Source organism: Ammodytes marinus (genome assembly GCF_949987685.1).
Source record: "Ammodytes marinus genome assembly, chromosome: 21".
NCBI classification, from domain to species: Eukaryota; Metazoa; Chordata; class Actinopteri; order Uranoscopiformes; family Ammodytidae; genus Ammodytes; species Ammodytes marinus.
Window position 1 is genome coordinate 24,564,079 of NC_137225.1, and position 20,000 is coordinate 24,584,078.

Sequence of the window (20,000 nt, forward strand, 5' to 3'; positions counted from 1 at the left end):
ATCCATCCATCCATCCATCCATCCATCCATCCATCTATCTATCTATCTATCTATCTATCTATCTATCTATCTATCTATCTATCTATCTATCTATCTATCTATCTATCTATCTATCTATCTATCTATCTATCTATCTATCTATCTATCTATCTATCTATCTATCTATCTATCTATCTATCTATCTATCTATCTATCTATCTATCTATCTATCTATCTATCTATCTATCTATCTATCTATCTATCTATCTATCTATCTATCTATCTATCTATCTATCTATCTATCTATCTATCTATCTATCTATCTATCTATCTATCTATCTATCTATCTATCTATCTATCTATCTATCTTTTTATTTTATGGGGGGGGGGGGGGGGGTTCGCGGCTATAAAAACGAGGAACCAACGTTGATAGTGCCGCCCCGGACTCATTTCTCAGACGCACACTAATTCAGGGGGATTAGCTTTAGCAGCAGCGATTAGCGGCGTCTTTCTCCTAATCCCTCCAGAGCCGTGTGTCGTCCTGTAGCATGAACAACATGTTAACCATCATCTCCAACGCACTTTGCCGGATCACTGGCCGAAATGTGGTGAGTTTTCTCGGGGTAAAAATTGAGTTTTGGGGCCTTTTTGTGAGCGGAGCTGGTTCGTGCTAACAGCTACTTTAGCAACTTGGTTCGTTTGGCTTGGTTCTGACCTGACCTTGTGAGCGGTTAGCATCACATTAGCTTACAGCGGCTAGTTTGACTTTTGTGTTGCTTTTTTGCACGTCCCGGTCAATTCAAATGCATTTATTATATCATGTTGTGCATGTTTTTAAGGGCTAATAAAGTGGTTGTGGTGGTTTGAACGAGCGGCTATTTAACGGATGAAGATGCACTGATGTGATACATAATCGCCTACTGATCGATATATTGTTTTTAAAATGGCAACACGTGCGCAAATCATTTTTTTTAAAGGTTAGGATACTTAAAGGACAAAGACAGATGGAAAAATAACCCAAATCACAAAACGATGAATGAGCAATACACGTAACATCTCTCTAAATAACTTTAATTTTATTTGAACACACCAAATGACCGATAATCCCAATGACAAAACCCTATGATCCATTATTAGCCCAGTGTGAAACCTCTAAAGTCTTAAGGATCGATTTATTTCAATATTAACGCTGTAAAAATAATCAGCCTGACGCTATATTTGGTTTCTCCTAAAATAGCCATATACTACTAGAATTTTTTTTTTAGTGTATGAGAAAATACAGTCTACATGGATTTATCAAACCTTGACTACATTTGACAAAAAGAGAAATATATATTTAAAATCTGTATAATCTCCCTAATGTAGCCTATTGGTTTGAATGTAATCACATCAGTGCCTCTGTATGCACTCTGTCTGCATCAGCGTGTGTGTGCGTGCGTGTGTGTGTCTGTGTCTTCAGTGGCAGAAGGGATCCTACAGCAATTTAGTTTTTCAATGAACTAACACTCAAATACACTCAACAAAAATATAAACGCAACACTTTTGTTTTTGCGGCACACCTGTGAGGTGGGATGGATTATCTCAGCAAAGCAGAAGTGCTCACTATCACACATTTAGACAGATTTGTGAACAATGTTTGAGAGAAATGGTACAATTGTGTATCTGGAATGAATTTTAGATCTTTAAGTCCATCTCATGAAAAATGGGAGCAAAAACAAAAGTGTTGCGTTTATATTTTTGTTGCGTGTATATTCAGTTTTATTGATTTTATATTTGACTGTAGGATCCTTGTCTTTCTAGAGCTCTCTCTTCCTTTGCTTTGCCTCTGCTTCCTTTCCTGCTGCTTTCACTCACAATTAAAACAAAAACAGTACACAAAAACAATCCCATTTATTTCTTGCTTTTCTCCTCTCCCCTCCTCTCCTCTCCTTCTCCTGAACCCCCAGGCCGCCCAAACAGTGTCTGAGGTAAGCTACAGCCAACAGCCTAATGCTATGATAATGTACCTGTTTATGTGGGTTTGGTTACGATGGTTCCTTCCTTTTTATGAGTTTTTAAATAATAATAATTGTTTATGTAGGTTCAGTTCCTACCTGTCATTCTAAATACAATTCTTCAATTCAATCAACAATCATTATTTTTTTTTTTATGGAAATAAATAGTTATATCTCATCAACAATTGTATCAGTTACAATAATCTTCCCTATAGTAGCTTACTTAAACCTGATTTATTTTTATTTTTTTATTATATATACATTTGTACATAATTTATGTATAGGGGTCAGATAATCAGAACATGACTTGATCAAAAGTCTACATGCTATGATAATGTACTGGGTTTATGTGAGTTTGGTTTAGGGCTGCAACTAACGATTATTTTGATAATCGATTAATCTGTTAATCGATTATTAATCGATTATTGTTTTGGCCCGTAAAATGTCAGAAAATGGTGAAAAATTGATACATTTTCCAAAGCCCACGTTGACGTCCTCAAATGTATTATGTCCAAAACACAAAGATATTTCGGTTTACTGTCATAATAGGATTAAAGAAACCAGAAAATATTCACATTTGAGAAGCTGAAATCAGAGAATTCAGAATTGTTTTATAAAAAAATTACTTGAAACGATTAATCGATTATCAAAATAGTTGTCGATTAATCGTTGCAGCTCTAGTTTGGTTACCATGGTTCCTAACGTGCAGTTAGTTTTACTGGTAACAATATATGAATTTAAACACTTACACAAAGAAAAGGGAAAACCGTCAAATTTCATCAAAACAAAGCAAAATACAACAAAATGTAATGTGTTTTACAATGTAATGCCAGCTTTAAAGGTAAAAGGTGAGATGTGTATATAGACACTGTTGGGCTGGTTTCACTCTGTTCCCTCAGTGTGTGTGTGTCCTTATTCTAGCCTCTAGAAGCTTAAACCCCATCCTGTGTGTGTGTGTGTGTGTGTGTTCATTTTCCATGTAGCTGCTTCTCCTGTAGACGTGTGTAGCAGCCAATAATGTAATATTTCAGTTTTTAATTTAAAGGCCTTCTTCACCGGTTTGAATATGAAGGTGTATTGAATTCTGAGATCCTATGTAGTATAAATGTGCGAAAAAAATTAAAATCGGTTCATCCTAGCCTGAGAAAAGGCAGAAAGAGTGTTTTTTTAACCCTATATTTCTCTTTCTCGTGACATCACAGAAAGAGAAATATAGGGTTAAAAAAAATGTAATTTGTAAATATTACTGTGATGTCACAGTAAAAGACATCACAGTAATATTTACAAAGTAATTTTTTTTTTTTTTTTTTTTTTTAACCCTATATTTCTCTTTCTGTGATGTCACGAGAAAGAGAAATATAGGGTTAAAAAAACACTCTTTCTGCCTTTTCTCAGGCTAGGATGAACCGATTTCAATTTTTTTCACACATTTATACTACATAGGATCTCAGAATTCAATACACCTTCATATTCAAACCGGTAAAGTAGGCCTTTAATAATAAAATCCAAAAATGTAACTTCGATCCAGTGTTAATCCACAACCTAGGCTCTGTAAACTGGTCTGTTGCTAGCATGTAGCTACGATGGGCTCCCTTTGTTTACATACCAGTTTACAATGGAGATATTCTTGCCCCACCTTCTACTTGTTTAAACATTTTACTGAGTTATTGGCAAATTACTGAATTATTATGATCGCCCCTTATTACATCATCGGCTGCTGCACGCGTGTCACTTCCTGTAGCTGGCTTGTGCCGTGCTCTGATTGGTCGGTTCCTGTGTTCCCCAGTTGCTGGTCGACCTGTCAGATTACGTCAATGTAATCTCATCACCGCCGGCGACGAGGCAGCCGCCCAAACCACCTCCAACTATCGCACCTATTCCACAGGCAACGCTAGCAACAATAGCAATAGCACCAAAGCTACAAATACCATCAGCGCTACATATAGCACCACAGGCAATGGCACCAGAACTACAAATAGCTGCAGCGCTAGCACTAGCACCAAAGCTACGAATAGCATCAGAGCTAGCAATAGCACCAGCGCTACCACCAGAACTAGCACCAGAGCTACCATTAGAACCAGTGCTACCAATAGCACCAGAACTAGCATCAGAGCTACCAATAGCACCAGAGCTACCAATAGCATCAGAGCTAACATTAGCAACAGAACTAGCAACAGAGCTACCACCAGCGCTACCAATAGCACCAGAGCTACCAATAGCACCAGAGCTACCAATAGCATCAGAGCTACCAATAGCAACAGAACTAGCAACAGAGCTACCACCAGCGCTACCAATAGCACCAGAGCTAGCAATAGCACCAGAGCTACCCATAGCACCAGAACTAGCATCAGAGCTAGCAACAGAGCTACCAATAGCAACAGAGCTACCAATAGCACCAGAGCTAACATTGGAACCAGTGCTACCAATAGCACCAGAGCTAGCAATAGCACCAGAGCTAGCAATAGCACCAGAGCTAACATTGGAACCAGAGCTACCAATAGCACCAGAGCTACCAATAGCACCAGAGCTAACATTAGCACCAGAGCTAACATTAGAACCAGTGCTACCAATCGCACCAGAGCTACAAATAGCACCAGCGCTACCAATAGCAACAGAGCTAGCATCAGAGCTACCAATAGCACCAGCACCAGAGCTACCAATAGCAACAGAGCTACCAATAGCACCAGAGCTGCTACCAATAGCAACAGAGCTACCAATAGCACCAGAGCTGCTACCAATAGCACCAGCGCTACCATTAACACCATCACCAGCAGTCAGTGCTATAGCCGCCGCTACAGAGCTAGCTAGCGCTCCCGTCGAACAGCCAGACGCTCCAGTAAGAACACGTGACGTTAGCATCCCGCTCCATGTCTGCCTGATCACTACTAACATGGGAAGGGGGTCTGAAGTTTTTGATTGTACAAAGTCCGAAAAACATTACCTTAACATTCAATTTCTTGGGCCTGTCCTGTCTATTTTTTCTTGTCTTTTCTGAGTAATGTTTGGGGATTAAAACGATTCTCTTCACTTCATCTTTTTAAACACTAAATAACGGGGGATATAGATGCAGAACGTGTGAAGTTAGCATCCTACGCCATGTCTGCCTGGTCACTAACACTGGCAGGGAGGGGGGGGGGGGGGGGGAAGTGACTTTTAAAACTTACCCTGCGTTCCAAATCACGCACCAAAGTTCAACATGTAAATGTGCCAGATTTAGCCATGCGGTGCTAATGCTAATTTTCACCTGTAGTCCCTGGCAGGTAGAAAAGAAAAAAATAAACATTAAAAAAATAAAAATTCAACACATAAGCACAAAAACAAAATGACACAAGCACGCAAATCTTTTTACTACACCACATACTAAAGTACAGAAGAGTTTTTTTTTTAGGGCAACAGGAGAAAAAAATCAGGGGCCGTATTCACAAAACATTTTATCTTAGCGCTAAGAGTACTCCTAAGGAGCACTAAAAGTTCTTAGTAAGGAGTAATTTCTTAAAACCTATTCACAAAGCTGATAAGACCAACTTTTACTAAGGAATGGGAGGGACTACTAAGCTAAAATGAGGGGGCGGGGTTGACCCTGTTGCTATGGATGACGTCATGTTCATACCTTCTATGCCCACAGTGATTGGCTGAAAGGGAATGAGAGCTAAGAGTGAATTTATGATAGAAACACTGTGGGAGATATCCATATCGTGTCGCTGTATTAAAGTTAAGAGTTTTTAATACAATTAATGACAAGTGACACTGATTTAACATGAAACCAAGATACTGCAGGGTTTCCCACACATTCGTTCACTATTAACCTATAGGCTACAATAGCGCCACATAGGTCTATTCATTTTACATTTTACAATGATTTGAATCGGGACAAATATCCTCATTGAACAGCTGCACGCCATGCACTCTCACTGTATTTCTCTCAACGGCGACTATGCAGCAATAGTCAGACAGCGACAAACCAGGAAATTCACAATTTGGAAACAACAGCCGGCGAAATCGTAAAGTGCATGCGGAAGGAAAAAGGCGAGACGCGCACCTACAGGCTACAGACAGCGGACCTGTGGAACGGAGGAGATGCTGCGAAGCGCCACATAGGCTATAGGCCTACTCTAGTACGAAATTAAACCCAAACGTGACACCAACAGTAACTTTCAGCGCATCGTAAACCCAAAGCAACTGCAGGAAAAGGAACTTAATAAATATATATATGAATATAATACATATAAATGTGTCTATACTTTCTAAATATAACTTCACTAAGATCATTAAACCCTCACAGTTATTAAAGGTACCTTTTGTTAAGCTCACTATCATTAAATCTCTCCAAAATGCCATCAAATGGTTGTCTGTGAATTACTCTTAGTGACTTAGGAGTCCTCTCGAGGACTCTTAGCTTTTCATAGATTTAGGAGCTAGTTTTAGCGCTAAAATGCTTTGTGAATTAAACTTATCTTAAAAAGTTAGGAGTCCTAAAATTAGGAGTGAAACGCCCCTTATTTTTGAGAGTTACTCCTAAATCAGCACGTTAGGACCTACTCTTAGCCTTAAAATGTTTTGTGAATACGGCCCCAGATAAGGAAGATTTTTTTTTTTTCATTATTATGTCAAGAATAAAGACGAATACTCCAACATGCTATTGGACGTGTTGTGCATGCATTGGGGGACAATCCTAAATCTTTTTCTGGCATACTAGATAGTAGGGAAGTATGGGGATTGGAACGCAGGGTGATTCTAGCTTAATGAATTACACTATCTTAACATTTCACTCTCTTGCTCCTGGGTCTGTCCTGTCTGGGTTTCCTTTTCTGGGAAAGGTTTGGAACTTTTTTTTTTTATTTGCATACTTATTTTGAGTGCACCCAAATTAACCTGATGAATTGTATCATGTGCACGCGATGGAAGGAGAAAAAAGTATAATGAGACAACCTTTTACTACACATGAAATTCTGTCTATGACCACTCGGGGGGGGGGGGGGGGGGGCTCTGTAGAAACTAACTGAAGGTTGAGGCTAAAACGTTTCACCTCATTTCCTCGTTTTTTTTTTAACAGAAAATAACAGGTTTCTTACACAACTTCTTCATTACAAAGTATCCAATAGTAGTTGTTTTTCCCCTTTCAGAAACCTGCATTTTGTGTTTTTTAGTTTGGTGGTGGAGTAATGATAAAAAATTGCAGGTTCAGATGTCTGAAGATGCTAAAAAAAAAACAGTAGTTGCTTCATATCCATACCGTATTTTGACCCTTCCGAGCTCCCATAGCCTTCGTGAAGTGGAGAGCAACTCTGTGTGTGTGTGTGTGTGTGTGTGTGTGTGTGTGTGTAATATTTGATGTGTATTATCTGTGTCTCCAGGGTTCCAGCGTCTTGGCTTCACGCTCGTTCTCCGACTTCACCCCCGCTGCGTCTTTTGACATCAAGGTCGGTCAAAAAAAAAAAAAAAATTTCATTATAAAAATTGTGTAATTTAAATGTTTTGCCTGTAAAATATTTCTGAAACGGTGCTATTTTTCTCTGATCATAAATTACATGTAACGGCAAACGAGAACCATCAGTGTAAAAGAATGCTATTTTTTTTATATAGTTTTTCTTAATGCCTTTGTCATGGGTATATACGCTCACCCAGGAACAACAGCTGGCGTGGTAAAAACACTACCGCTTTGGTCCAAAGGGGGGCGCTAGAATTAACACAAACTGGAAATGTATTATTGCACCTTTTTATAAAATAACTATAAGATAATATGTTTTCAGAAATATTTAAAAAGTTCCTTGTACCTTTTTTTATTTTTTTTTTAAACTAATATATTAATGTGATTTCCCCCCCCCCCCCCCCCCGCCCCGACCCCCCTTTGTGTGTAGAAATGTGAGGTGCACCGTTTGGAGGAGGGCCCCCCCGTGCGCTCGGAGCTGACCCGGGACCAGGGCCTACACTACTACCGCGTCATGCAGACTGTCAGACGCATGGAGCTGAAAGCCGATCAACTCTACAAACAGAAGATCATCAGAGGCTTCTGCCACCTGTATGACGGACAGGTGAGAATACAGGAATATATCTAGGTGTTTTTTGTTTTGTTTTTATGATTATTTATTTATTTTTGGGCACTTTTCCTTGCTTTATATGATGGATAAGGAAATGAAATGGTCTAGTTTCTTCTACAATATTTTTATATATAATACTTTTTTTTTATTATTGGCATTTTTGCATGCTTTACTTTATTTTTATTTTTTATTTATTTTTTTTATTTTTATTTTTTTAAGGAACACAAACACACAACTGAAAGTGAACACACAAACAAATAAATATCCAGATTTTATTAAGTTATTTTTTTTTTGGGCCACATTTTCATTCTTTATACGAGGGTTCTGCCACCTCTATGATGGACAGGTAAAAATAAAGAAACATCAAGATTTTTATTTTCATTATTTTGTTATTGGCACTTTTGCATTATTATTATTATTATTATTATTATTATTATTATTATTATTATTATTATTATTATTATTATTATTATTATTATTATATATTTTTAAGGTACACAAACACAACAGAAATATCCAGATTATTATTTTTATTTTTTTGTTTCCATTTTAACCTGCAATTTTTATTTTATTTGCTTCTTTTATTCGCGTTTAAATGTTTTATAATGTGTTTTATGTATTATAATCTTGCCCCTGTAAAGCACTTTGAGTGGCCTTGTGTCTGAATTGTGCTATATAAATAAACTTGCCTTGCCTTGCCTTATGTTTTTTGGCACTTTTCCTTTAAGCTTTATATGGAGTTTTCCTCCAAATATTTTTATATACATTTTTAACAATTTAAAGACAACAATGGAAGTGGAATATCCAATCCATACATTATGTGCAATATCCAAGTCGACTGGATGGCCCTAGTTGCCCGTACTGTATCCTGCTCTCTCCTACTGCGGGTCCCGTTCGTCATGAACAGTTGACCGTCTATTCGCTAGGTTACATCATGAAGAGTGATGGTGACTTGAAGGATGAGTGACGGTGTGGCCCTTTGTCTGGCAGCTTCTGAAGTCTATGGACATCTTATCGAAATCTACCTACATTCTCACTATGGACATTTTTATCTTTTTATGGATTGTTTCACTGTGTATGTTTTTATTGTGTTTGTAAAGCCCACTGAGGCAAATTGCTATTTGTGATATTGGGCTATATAAATAAATTTGATTTGATACTAAAGCCTGTCTTCTCCCCAACAGGAAGCGTGTGCGATGGGGATTGAAGCGGGCATCAACCCCTCTGATCACGTGATCACTGCTTACCGCGCTCACGGATACACGTACACACGGGGCGTCGCTGTCAAGGAGATACTGGCCGAGCTCACAGGTTAGATGGAGTTTTTTTTTAATTTGTATTGGGTTATTAGCATATCAGAACAGTCAGATCAACTTACATATGTTAATTTGGTACAGATAGGACAAAAAAAGTCAATAAGGAACCAACAATTAAAACAAAACAAAAGCCTGTGGGGAGAAAGTCATGTAGACCTAATGGGGAAAAGTAAATAGTAAATTATTTAAAATTTTTTCAAAGGAGTGATTCCTTTAATGTAGAGTGTAACGTGCAATAAAAGCATACTTTCAATATTTTTAATGTAATTCAAAGTGTTATACTAGGTGGATGACTTGTTCTATATTATATCCTAACTTGTTTTCTTCTTCGTTGGTGTGCAGGGCGCAGAGGGGGCGTGGCCAAAGGGAAAGGAGGATCCATGCACATGTACGCAAATAACTTCTACGGAGGAAACGGCATCGTGGGCGCTCAGGTACACACACACACACTCTGCATGACACACACACACACACACACACACTCTGCATGACACACTACACAATAAAACAAGTCTGCGGCATCTTAACTAAACCTTGCTGGGGTTTGTTACCTGCTGTAAATGGGTGGACTCAAATTATAGAGCCGTACAATTTGGGGGAAATATTTTTGACGGGTTATTGTCAATTCAATTTACTTTATTCATCTGTTAGGAACTTCCAGTTGCGCAATGCATCAGTGCCTGTACAGTTTATTTACCCAGCAACACAACGCAATCACACACACACACACACACACACCCCAGTCAAACAGTGGTAAGTGGGTAAAACTAGCAAAGTAAAAATGACTTGAATTGAAGGCAACAAAAACAATAAAATACCTTGTAAAAAAATATATAAAAAAAAAAAAAAAAAAAAAAAATGTTTTAACCTTTATTTAACTAGGAAAAAACCTATTGAGATTAAAAATCTCTTTTTCAAAGGTGACCTGGTCCAGACAGGCAGCAGCACAATGAACCACAGTTACAGACAAACACACAGGGACCAAATTAAAATAGCACTAAACAATAAAGCAAATCAATTCACACTGCAACAATCTTAAATAGACCTATTTCTGTAACCAGGAAAAAAACCTATTAAAAACACTGACATCTTAGAGAGTCCAGCTCAATTTCCTTCATTTTCGACTATTTATTTATATATATATATATATTAATATATAAATATAAGATCACAGACGCAGAGTTTTGATAATTGCGATCTGAAATGAATAAATCTCTCAGCCCTAAAGTCATAACAAACACAGTGTGATGTGTGCTGTGCTATCTCTGCAGGTTCCTCTCGGTGCTGGCATCGCGTTGGCCTGTAAGTACCGAGGAAACAACCAGCTGTGTGTGTCGCTGTACGGGGACGGAGCCGCCAACCAGGTAAACACAACGCAGAGGGGGCACATCTCACTTTAACTTATCTACTTTTTACTTTCTACTGTTTTATATTGCACAAGGGTTGGGGTAATCCTTGCACTATTTAGTATTTAAGCCTGCAGTGTGTAGAATTTTGGGTTTTATTTCCTAGCAGATTTTGTAGAAAATAATTATAATGTCCATAAGTACATTTAATGTAATGCATAATAGCTGACATTTTTTTTTTATAATTATAATTTTTCCCCTTAGAAAGGGTCTCATATATGTCCGTATTTCTCCATACCTTGGACCAAGGCCTAGTCGCCGCCATTTTGGAAGTGTCATAGTTGGAATGTCATCAGGTGCATTGTTTGAAATTTAGAATTGTTCTTGTCCTTGAAGGCCACTGTAGCTTCTGTTATTATTCTAAAGGGTTGGGGTTACCCAGGGAGCGTTGCATTCTAGAACTTTGTAGAACTTTCTTGATGATGTCATATTACACACTGTACCTTTAAGAATTTATCTAATGTAAATATTGTTTAAGTTTATCTTATTCTACTTTATATATTTTTTTTTATCCTTCCCATTGCACCGTGGGCCAGAGATAAGCGCCATTTCGATTCTGATCTAATTGTCAATCTTGCGTGTGTGTGTGTGTGTGTGTGTGTGTGTGTGTGATATCAGGGTCAGATTTTTGAGGCTTTCAACATGGCCGCCCTGTGGAAGCTCCCGTGTATCTTCATCTGTGAGAACAACAAGTACGGCATGGGCACGTCAGTGGAGCGCTCCTCTGCCAGCACAGAGTACTACAAGAGAGGGGACTACATCCCGGGGATACGGGTAAGACAGACAGACAGACAGACACATAGAGAGACAGACAGGCACATAGAGAGAGAGAGAGACACACAGACAGACAGACAAGAGAGGGGACTACATCCCGGGGATACGGGTAAGAGAGACAGACACATAGAGAGAGAGACAGACAGACACATAGAGAGAGAGAGAGAGAGAGAGACAGACAGACAGACACATAGAGAGAGAGAGAGAGAGAGAGACAGACAGACACATAGAGAGAGAGAGAGAGAGAGAGAGAGAGAGAGACAGACAGACAGACAGACACATAGAGAGAGAGAGAGACAGGCAGACGCATAGAGAGAGAGACAGGCAGACAGACACATAGAGAGAGGGAGGGAGAGACAGACAGACAAGAGAGGGGACTACATCCCGGGGATACGGGTAAGACAGACAGACAGACAGGCAGGCAGGCAGACACATACAGAGAGAGAGACAGACAGACAGACACATAGAGAGAGAGAGACAGGCAGACACATAGAGAGAGAGAGAGAAAGAGAGAGAGACAGACAGGACTATAAGAGAGGGGACTACATACCAGGGATACGGGTAAGACAGACAGACACATAGAGAGAGCGAGAGACAGAGACAGACAGACACACAGAGAGAGACAGACAGACAGACACATAGAGAGAGAGAGAGAGACAGACAGGACTACAAGAGAGGGGACTACATCCCGGGGATACGGGTAAGACAGGCAGGCAGACACATAGAGAGAGAGACAGGCAGACGCATAGAGAGAGACAGGCAGACACATAGAGAGAGAGAGACAGGACTACAAGAGAGGGGACTACATACCGGGGATACGGGTAAGACAGACAGACACATAGAGAGAGAGAGAGAGACAGGCAGACAGACAGACACATAGAGAGAGAGAGAGAGACAGACAGGCAGACACATAGAGAGAGACAGGCAGACAGACACATAGAGAGAGGGAGGGAGAGACAGACAGACAGACAAGAGAGGGGACTACATCCCGGGGATACGGGTAAGACAGACAGACAGGCAGGCAGGCAGACACATAGAGAGAGAGAGACAGGCAGACACATAGAGAGAGAGAGAGAAAGAGAGACAGACAGACACATAGAGAGAGACAGGCAGGCAGACAAGAGAGGGGACTAGATACCAGGGATACGGGTCAGACAGACAGACAGACAGGCAGACACATAGAGAGAGAGACAGACACATATAGAGAGAGACAGACAGACACATAGAGACAGACAGACACATAGAGACAGACAGACAGACAGACAGACACTCACTCACTCACAGTACTACAAGAGAGGGGACTACATACCGGGGATACGGGTCAGGCAGACAGGCAGGCAGACAGACAACTACATACCAGGGATATGGGTAAGGCAGACGGACACATAGATAGAGAGAGAGAGAGACAGACAGACAGACAGACAGACAGACAGACAGACAAGAGACAGACGCACACTGACACACACACACACACATACACATGCAACTTTTTTAAAAACATGCTCACATTCTACATATTGCTCTTTTAGTAATTTATGATGCAGAAATCGTTAGCTGTTTTTTATTGTCAAATTCATATTGTTTTTCCTTTTTTATGAACAGTTTATTTTTTATTGTTCGATATAAGGATCGTATTCATTCAAAGCTTTATATTTGTATAGTTATTAGGGATGGCCATTTAGAATTTTTTTCTTTAACCGGATAACCACAAGAATTAACGGTTATTAACCGGTTAACCGTTAAGATTTAATGTAGCCTATTTATAGTGAAATACATGAAACATTACAGCAGGGCTCCCGACCTTTTTTTGTTCCAAGGACCGGCAGATTAATTTAAACAATTCAGGGACCAGTAGGCAATTTAAATGGCAGGGGAGTGTTGTGACCATAAGTTGTGACTGGCTATCTTTCTGGGAGCGTACCATGGACCTATTATAAAGTTGAGAGTAGCCTACACGACTCTTTTCATTCTTTACCGACAGTTGGTATTCTTACATCCGGTTTAGCGATATCAAAATAAGAGTCCGGATTTCAGAGAAATATTTTTTTTCTAACCGTTTAACCTTTAGTATTAACCGGTTAAAGATCTTCTTAACGGTTAACCATGGACATCCCTAATAGTTATATTATATAACCACCGTTGGGTCTTGGGCGGTGGCTGCAGTGTGTCTTATGGACCGTACTCTGCAGTCTGCCTGTATGAACCCAGAATACAACAGGACAGACTTAAGGGTCGGTCCTGGCAGTTACAGGTGTGAACATCCAACCAGTACTGATGCTCATGTATGATACTGCGCACACACTCACTCACTCACTCACGCACTCTATTTGGGTGATTCTCTCTCTCTCTCTCTCTCTCTCTCTCTCTCTCTCTCTCACTCTCACTCTCACTCTCTCTCTCTTCCCCCCCCCCCTGAAAGGAAAAGGGTTGTTTCACTAATGAGATGTCTGTGGTCATTCAGAAGGGTTTATTTCAAGCTAGTTAACATAACCAAATCAATTGTGCAATGAAAAAAGAAGTAAATAAAACACATCATATGCGGATGCTCATGTATGATGCTACACGCACACACTAAAACGCTGTATAATGTGGAGAAATAATTTAACATACAAATTATATTATATTAAAGGTGCTCCGAGGAACTTTCTGCTTTTGTTAATTCTAGCGCCCCTTTTGGACAAAAGCGATAGTGTTTTTACCACGCCAGCTGTTGTTCCTGGGTGAGCGTATACCCATGACAAAGGCATTAAGAAAAAACTATATAGAAATAGCATTATTTGCACTGATGGTCTCGTTTGCTGTTACATGTAATTTATGATCATCAGAAGAGGAAAAATGAGACTGTTTCAGAAATATTTAAAAGTTCCTCGTAGCACCTTTTTTTTTTTTTTTTTTTGAAAATTCACTGTGTTGGTTGATGTGTAACTATACCATTAAATCAGAAAGTTGAAGTGTGTGTGTGTGTGTGTGTGTGTGTGTGTGTGTGTGTGTGTGTGTGTGTGTGTGTGTGTGTGTGTGTGTGTGTGTGTGTGTGTGTGTGTGTGTGTGTGTGTGTGTGTGTGTGTGTGTGTGTCTCAGGTTGACGGTATGGACGTCCTGTGTGTGAGAGAAGCTGTGAAGTTTGCTGCTGATCACTGCAGAGCGGGGAAGGTGAGCATTACATTAGTTGCTTGGTCTCCACAGCGGAGACACACACACACACACTCTCTCTCATACACAACTAAGGCCCCAACTGGGAAACTATTATGCTGCATTTTTACTTCTTTTTTTTTAACCTTTATTTCTACAGGTAAATCCCATTGAGACCGAAGACTCTTTTACAAGGGAGACCTGTTTTTCCTTTCCCACGTTACCATTCACACACACATTCATACACCGATAGCAGCAGCTAACTATCCACATTCACATTTTTATTTATTTTTCAGGGTTAGTGAGAACAAACAAACAGACAAAGCACACATAGGGCAAGCATGGGCCATACGAGAGTGCATAATAATAATAAAAAATTAAAAAAAGACAGGAAAATGTACAATTTAAAGTGGGTTACATTCTGCACAGTGTTAAGACCACTGTTTTTTTCCAGGCCTTGATATAGCGGTCAAACTGTAGCCTTGAGGAAAAGGTCAGTCCCTCCATACAGTTTTATTTAGTTGACAATAGCGACCCATTCTTCTTTAGCGGGTGGCTCTTCCCTTTAGCGTGCATGTTTACTTCTGAAGTGTACTTACTCTGATTACTTGAATCTTGTTGAGTACTACTTTAAATTCTCTTTTTCTGCTGTATTGGTTAAGATGTATTGACTGCATCTGCTGTGTTGGTTTACAGACAGAAATATATAAATATAAAATAACAAAGAGTGATGGTGTACCGGAGATGAGTTCACCAAAAAATATTTTTATTTTTTAAGATTTTTTTTTTTGGGGGGCATTTTCTAGTTTTTATTTGATAGTATGCAGAGTAACAGAGTTGAAATGGGGAGACAGAGAGAGAGATAGAGGGAGAGGGAGAGGGGGGATGACCTGCAGTAAAGGTCCACGGGTCGGATTTGAACCCGCGACCACTGCAACGAAGGCCGGAGGCAATATGGTACACGCTCTATCCACTACACCACCAGAGCGCCCACCATAAATAATTATATATACAGTGTCGGAGGGCTGAGGATTGGAATTTGGCCCCTGACTGTCCTTGCATGTGTAGTTTAGGATGTGAACCTTTCTGTTGATGTAATCCTTAGAGAACAGTCAGATTTCCTTCAGTTTGTAAATCCAGTTTGTTTATTTTTCAGGGTCCAATCGTGATGGAGCTGGAGACCTACCGTTACCATGGACACAGCATGAGTGACCCGGGCGTCAGGTGATTAAATATAATTGTTATCGATTTAAAAAAATAAAAATAAAATATGCAAATTAAAATGAGAAAATTATAAGGCAAGTTTATTTCTATAGCACAATTCAAACACAAGGCCATTCAAAGTGCTTTACAGGGGCAAGATTAGAATACATAAAACACATTAGAAGACATTTAAAAGCGAATGAAAAGAAGTAAAACATTTAAATAAAATAAAAAGTACAGGTTAAAATGGAAACAGAAAAGTCTTCAGACTCGATTTAAAAGAACTGAGGGTTGCTGCAGACCTCAAGTTCTCTGGGAGTTTGTTATAAAGAAGTTCATTAACTTGAAAAGGTTCACTCTTGTTATTTTTGTAATTCACGTGTTAATGAAATTGTTGAGTTCATCTTTTTTGTGCAAGAAAAGCATATATTTATTTTTTTTGTTCACTTAACATTAGTAAATAGTCTCTGTGTCCCAATTTAAACAACATATTGTTTAGCAGTGCTGTGTTGAGACCTTGACTTTGATGTTTAAAATTGTATAAATGCATGAGAACCCTAAAACTCTTCTGTACTTTAGTATGAGAGTAGTAAAAAGAAAGAGAATGGTTGCGAATCGAATCTCATACTTTCTACTATATAGTTTGGTAGAAAGAAGATTTAGGATGTCCCGATTCTTGTGGCCAGATTTAGGATGGTTAGAAGTACCCGGATGTCCTACTTCATGCGGCCAAGATTGTTAGTGTTGAAAACTGCATCCTATTTGGGCGATTCTGACCCACAATCCAGTGCGCACGTGAAGTGACGTCACATCGACGAAGCCTCCGTATGAAAACAAACGGGGATGCGACGGATATAAAAGCAAGAGGCAAGATCAAGGCGCAATGTTATGATGAAATAAGAGAGTAAAGTATGTCCCAATAGTATGCCTACTGCATCCTAACTAGATTCTTTTTATCGTCGGATGTAGTATGTAGAATAGAAAAAAGAAAGAGTATGAGATTCGGAACGCAGATTCAATCTTGGCTTGTTTGTGTTCTAACTGTGATGTCATTTCCTGTTAGCTACCGGACACGAGAGGAGATCCAGGAAGTGCGCAGTAAGAGCGACCCCATCACGCTGCTGAAGGATCGAATGCTCTCCAACAACATGGCCGCCGTGGAGGAGTTCAAGGTGAGGCCAACAATATACTGAAAATAAAATGTATTAATTTAGTTTTTTAACTCCTTTTTTATATATATATATATATATATATATATATATATACAGCTCTGGAATAGATGAAGAGACCACTTCAAATGTTCACTCTCTCGTTTTACTATTTAGAGGCATATGTTTGAGTAGAATGAACATTTTGGTTTTATTCTATAAACTACTGACAACATTTCTACCAAATTCCAATACATCTTTTGTCATTAAGAGCATTTTCAATAAGTTATGTAGAGATGAAGATTGAAGAAAAATCCAGACTGACAGACACCACTCTCTCTCACTCACTCACACTCTCTCTCTCTCTCTCTCACTCACTCACTCACTCACTCTCACTCACACACTCTCTCTCTCACACTCACTCACTCACTCACTCACTCACTCTCACTCACACACACACTCTCTCTCTCACACTCTCTCACACTCTCACTCACTCACTCACTCTCTCACACTCTCACTCACTCACTCACTCACTCACTCTCTCACACACTCACTCTCACTCACTCTCTCTCTCACACTCATTAACTCACTCACTCACTCACACTCTCTCTCTCTCTCACTCACACTCTCTCTCTCTCTCACTCACACTCTCACTCACTCTCTCTCTCTCTCTCTCTCTACCTCCCTAACTTGTTTTCTCTCTGTCCTAACAGGAGATGGACGTAGCGATTCGTAAGGAGGTGGAGGAGGCTGCTCTGTTTGCCACGTCGGACCCGGAGCCTCCTCTAGACGATCTGTGTGACCACATCTTCAGTAACAACGAACCCATCGACGTCAGAGGGGCGAACGCATGGAGCAAGCTCACCTCACACAGCTAGAGAGGGACACACACACACACACACACACACACATTACCACATACACACACTCTCCAACAACTCCTTACTCTTAACACACACACACATAGAGAGATACACACACACACACTCATACGCCACACACACACTCCAATAATGTCTATACTTCATAACCGCATACACACTCTCTCCAATAACTTCTTACTCCTACCACACCACGTTTGTAAGGCTATACTTGTGAGGACATTCATTGACATAATGCATTCTCTAGCCCCTTACACTAACCCTAACATAAACCCAATTCATACCTGAACCTTAAAACCTAGTGTTAACCCTCAAACAGCCCTTTAAAGGCCTGTCCTTAAAACCTAGTGTTAACCCTCAAACAGCCCTTTAAAGGCCTGTCCTTAATACCTAGTGTTAAACCCTCAAACAGCCCTTTTTAAAGGCCTGTCCCAAAGTGAGAACCAGATAAAATGTCCTCACTTTCCAAAAATGTCCTCCCTCTTGAAGTCTAAAATTTTAAAAGTAGTTCTCACAAGAATAGTTGTACAAACACACACACACACACACCACACACACACACACACACACACACACACACTCACACACTCACACACACACTCACACTCACACACACACTCACACTCACACTCCAATAACTTATCTCACCACCAGTAGAGTTAACCTGCAAGAACTCCTTTGACATTTTAAAAAGAAAATCCAAAAATGGTCCCGATGCCCGGACTTATAGATCTGATCATTCCTGCACTTTATGGGACTCCTGCTTCTACCTGAACCCTTCCCCTGTTTATTTATTTATAGTTTTATAGAGAAATATTTAAGATCTGTCTGTCTGTCTGTCTGTCTGTCCGTCTGTCTGTCCGTCTGTCTGTCCGTCTGTCCGTCTGTCTGTCACGTGTCTGTATGACAGAATGGACCGTTCTGCAATTTGAGGTTTTAAACATTCAGGGCTATGAGATATTATACGCACAAAACTTCTATAATTTATCGCACTTTCTTTAGCTATTTTTTTTCTGGACTCCACTTTTAAGAAACTTTTGGGAACACATTTCCTTCCATGTAACCAGCGGCAACTGTAGAATATTCAATTATGAGTATTGAATCACTAAGTTTTGACCTTTCCAAACCAATGTACGGAGATTTCCCACAGTCATGAAATTCCTGGAATGTTACGAAATTTAAAACGAAAATGTTTTGGTTTTGGAAATGTATTGTTTGAAGAAATGGTGTTCTAAGTACTTCACTCAAATACTGACTTTAGTTTTTTTTTAGTTTTTTTTTTTTGGCATTTTTATGCTTTATTGATAGTGTAGAGACAGAGTTGAAATGGGGCAGAGAGGGGAGTGACATGCAGAGAACGACCGCGGGCTGGAATTGAACCCGGGTCCGCTGCTGGCCGAGGCCCATGGGGGGGGACGCCCTACAAAGCTAAGGGCGCCCCTACAAATACTGACTTTAGATTTGAGCTCCTTTTATTCTACTACACTTTATTTCAGATTGGGGAAATATTGCACTTTTTACTCCACTACATTTGATTTAATAAATGTAGTTTACGGATTTGAAATATGAAGACAAAATGTTATTTAAAAAAATCTTACAAGTTACCCAGCAGTATTTTAAAGTGATCAACATTTGCTTTTATGTATAAATAATATCAACGACTATAATCCAAAAATCTACATTGATCTGATGTAATACTTTTACTTTTTGCACTTTTAAATTAACAGAGTATTTCGACACAATTTTTTTTCTTCTCATGTGTAAAAGTCAAACAAATTCCAGCACTGATAATTTTATTTTTTATTTTTTTTGATGGTCAGTGAATGCACCACTATATGTTACAGTTCTGTAAAGATGCACTGACAATGTGGACCTAGTATGAGTGACATTTAGGTTGCGTTCCGAATCGCATACTCTTTCTTTTTTCTATTCTACATACTACATCCGACGATAAAAAGAATCTAGTTAGGATGCAGTAGGCATACTATTGGGACATACTTCACTCTCTTATTTCATCATAACATTGCGCCTTGATCTTGCCTCTTGCTTTTATATCCGTCGCATCCCCGTTTGTTTTCATATGGAGGCTTTGTCGATGTTACGTCACTTCACGTGCGCACTGGAGTGTGGGT

General features: G+C 39.5%; 1 protein-coding gene across 2 annotated transcripts in view; it reads left to right on the plus strand.

Annotated features, from left to right (window-relative positions):
* The first annotated feature begins 451 nt into the window (after window positions 1-451).
* Window positions 452-20,000, plus strand: part of LOC307267438 (pyruvate dehydrogenase E1 component subunit alpha, mitochondrial-like) — a 19,853-nt gene continuing 304 nt past the window's right edge. Inside the window, exons 1-12 of one of the 2 annotated variants that reach the window (XM_080049759.1) lie at window positions 452-587; window positions 1,926-1,946; window positions 7,328-7,393; window positions 7,832-8,005; window positions 9,196-9,322; window positions 9,670-9,761; window positions 10,599-10,691; window positions 11,352-11,507; window positions 14,586-14,657; window positions 15,793-15,860; window positions 16,903-17,011; window positions 17,701-20,000. The exon at window positions 17,701-20,000 is cut by the window's right edge and continues 304 nt beyond it. In XM_080049759.1, the coding sequence (XP_079905885.1) occupies window positions 528-587; window positions 1,926-1,946; window positions 7,328-7,393; window positions 7,832-8,005; window positions 9,196-9,322; window positions 9,670-9,761; window positions 10,599-10,691; window positions 11,352-11,507; window positions 14,586-14,657; window positions 15,793-15,860; window positions 16,903-17,011; window positions 17,701-17,865 (1,203 nt within the window). In that variant the 5' untranslated portion in view covers window positions 452-527 and the 3' untranslated portion in view covers window positions 17,866-20,000. The remainder of the gene's footprint in view (window positions 588-1,925; window positions 1,947-7,327; window positions 7,394-7,831; window positions 8,006-9,195; window positions 9,323-9,669; window positions 9,762-10,598; window positions 10,692-11,351; window positions 11,508-14,585; window positions 14,658-15,792; window positions 15,861-16,902; window positions 17,012-17,700) is intronic. The other variant, XM_080049760.1, reaches the window with a different exon arrangement.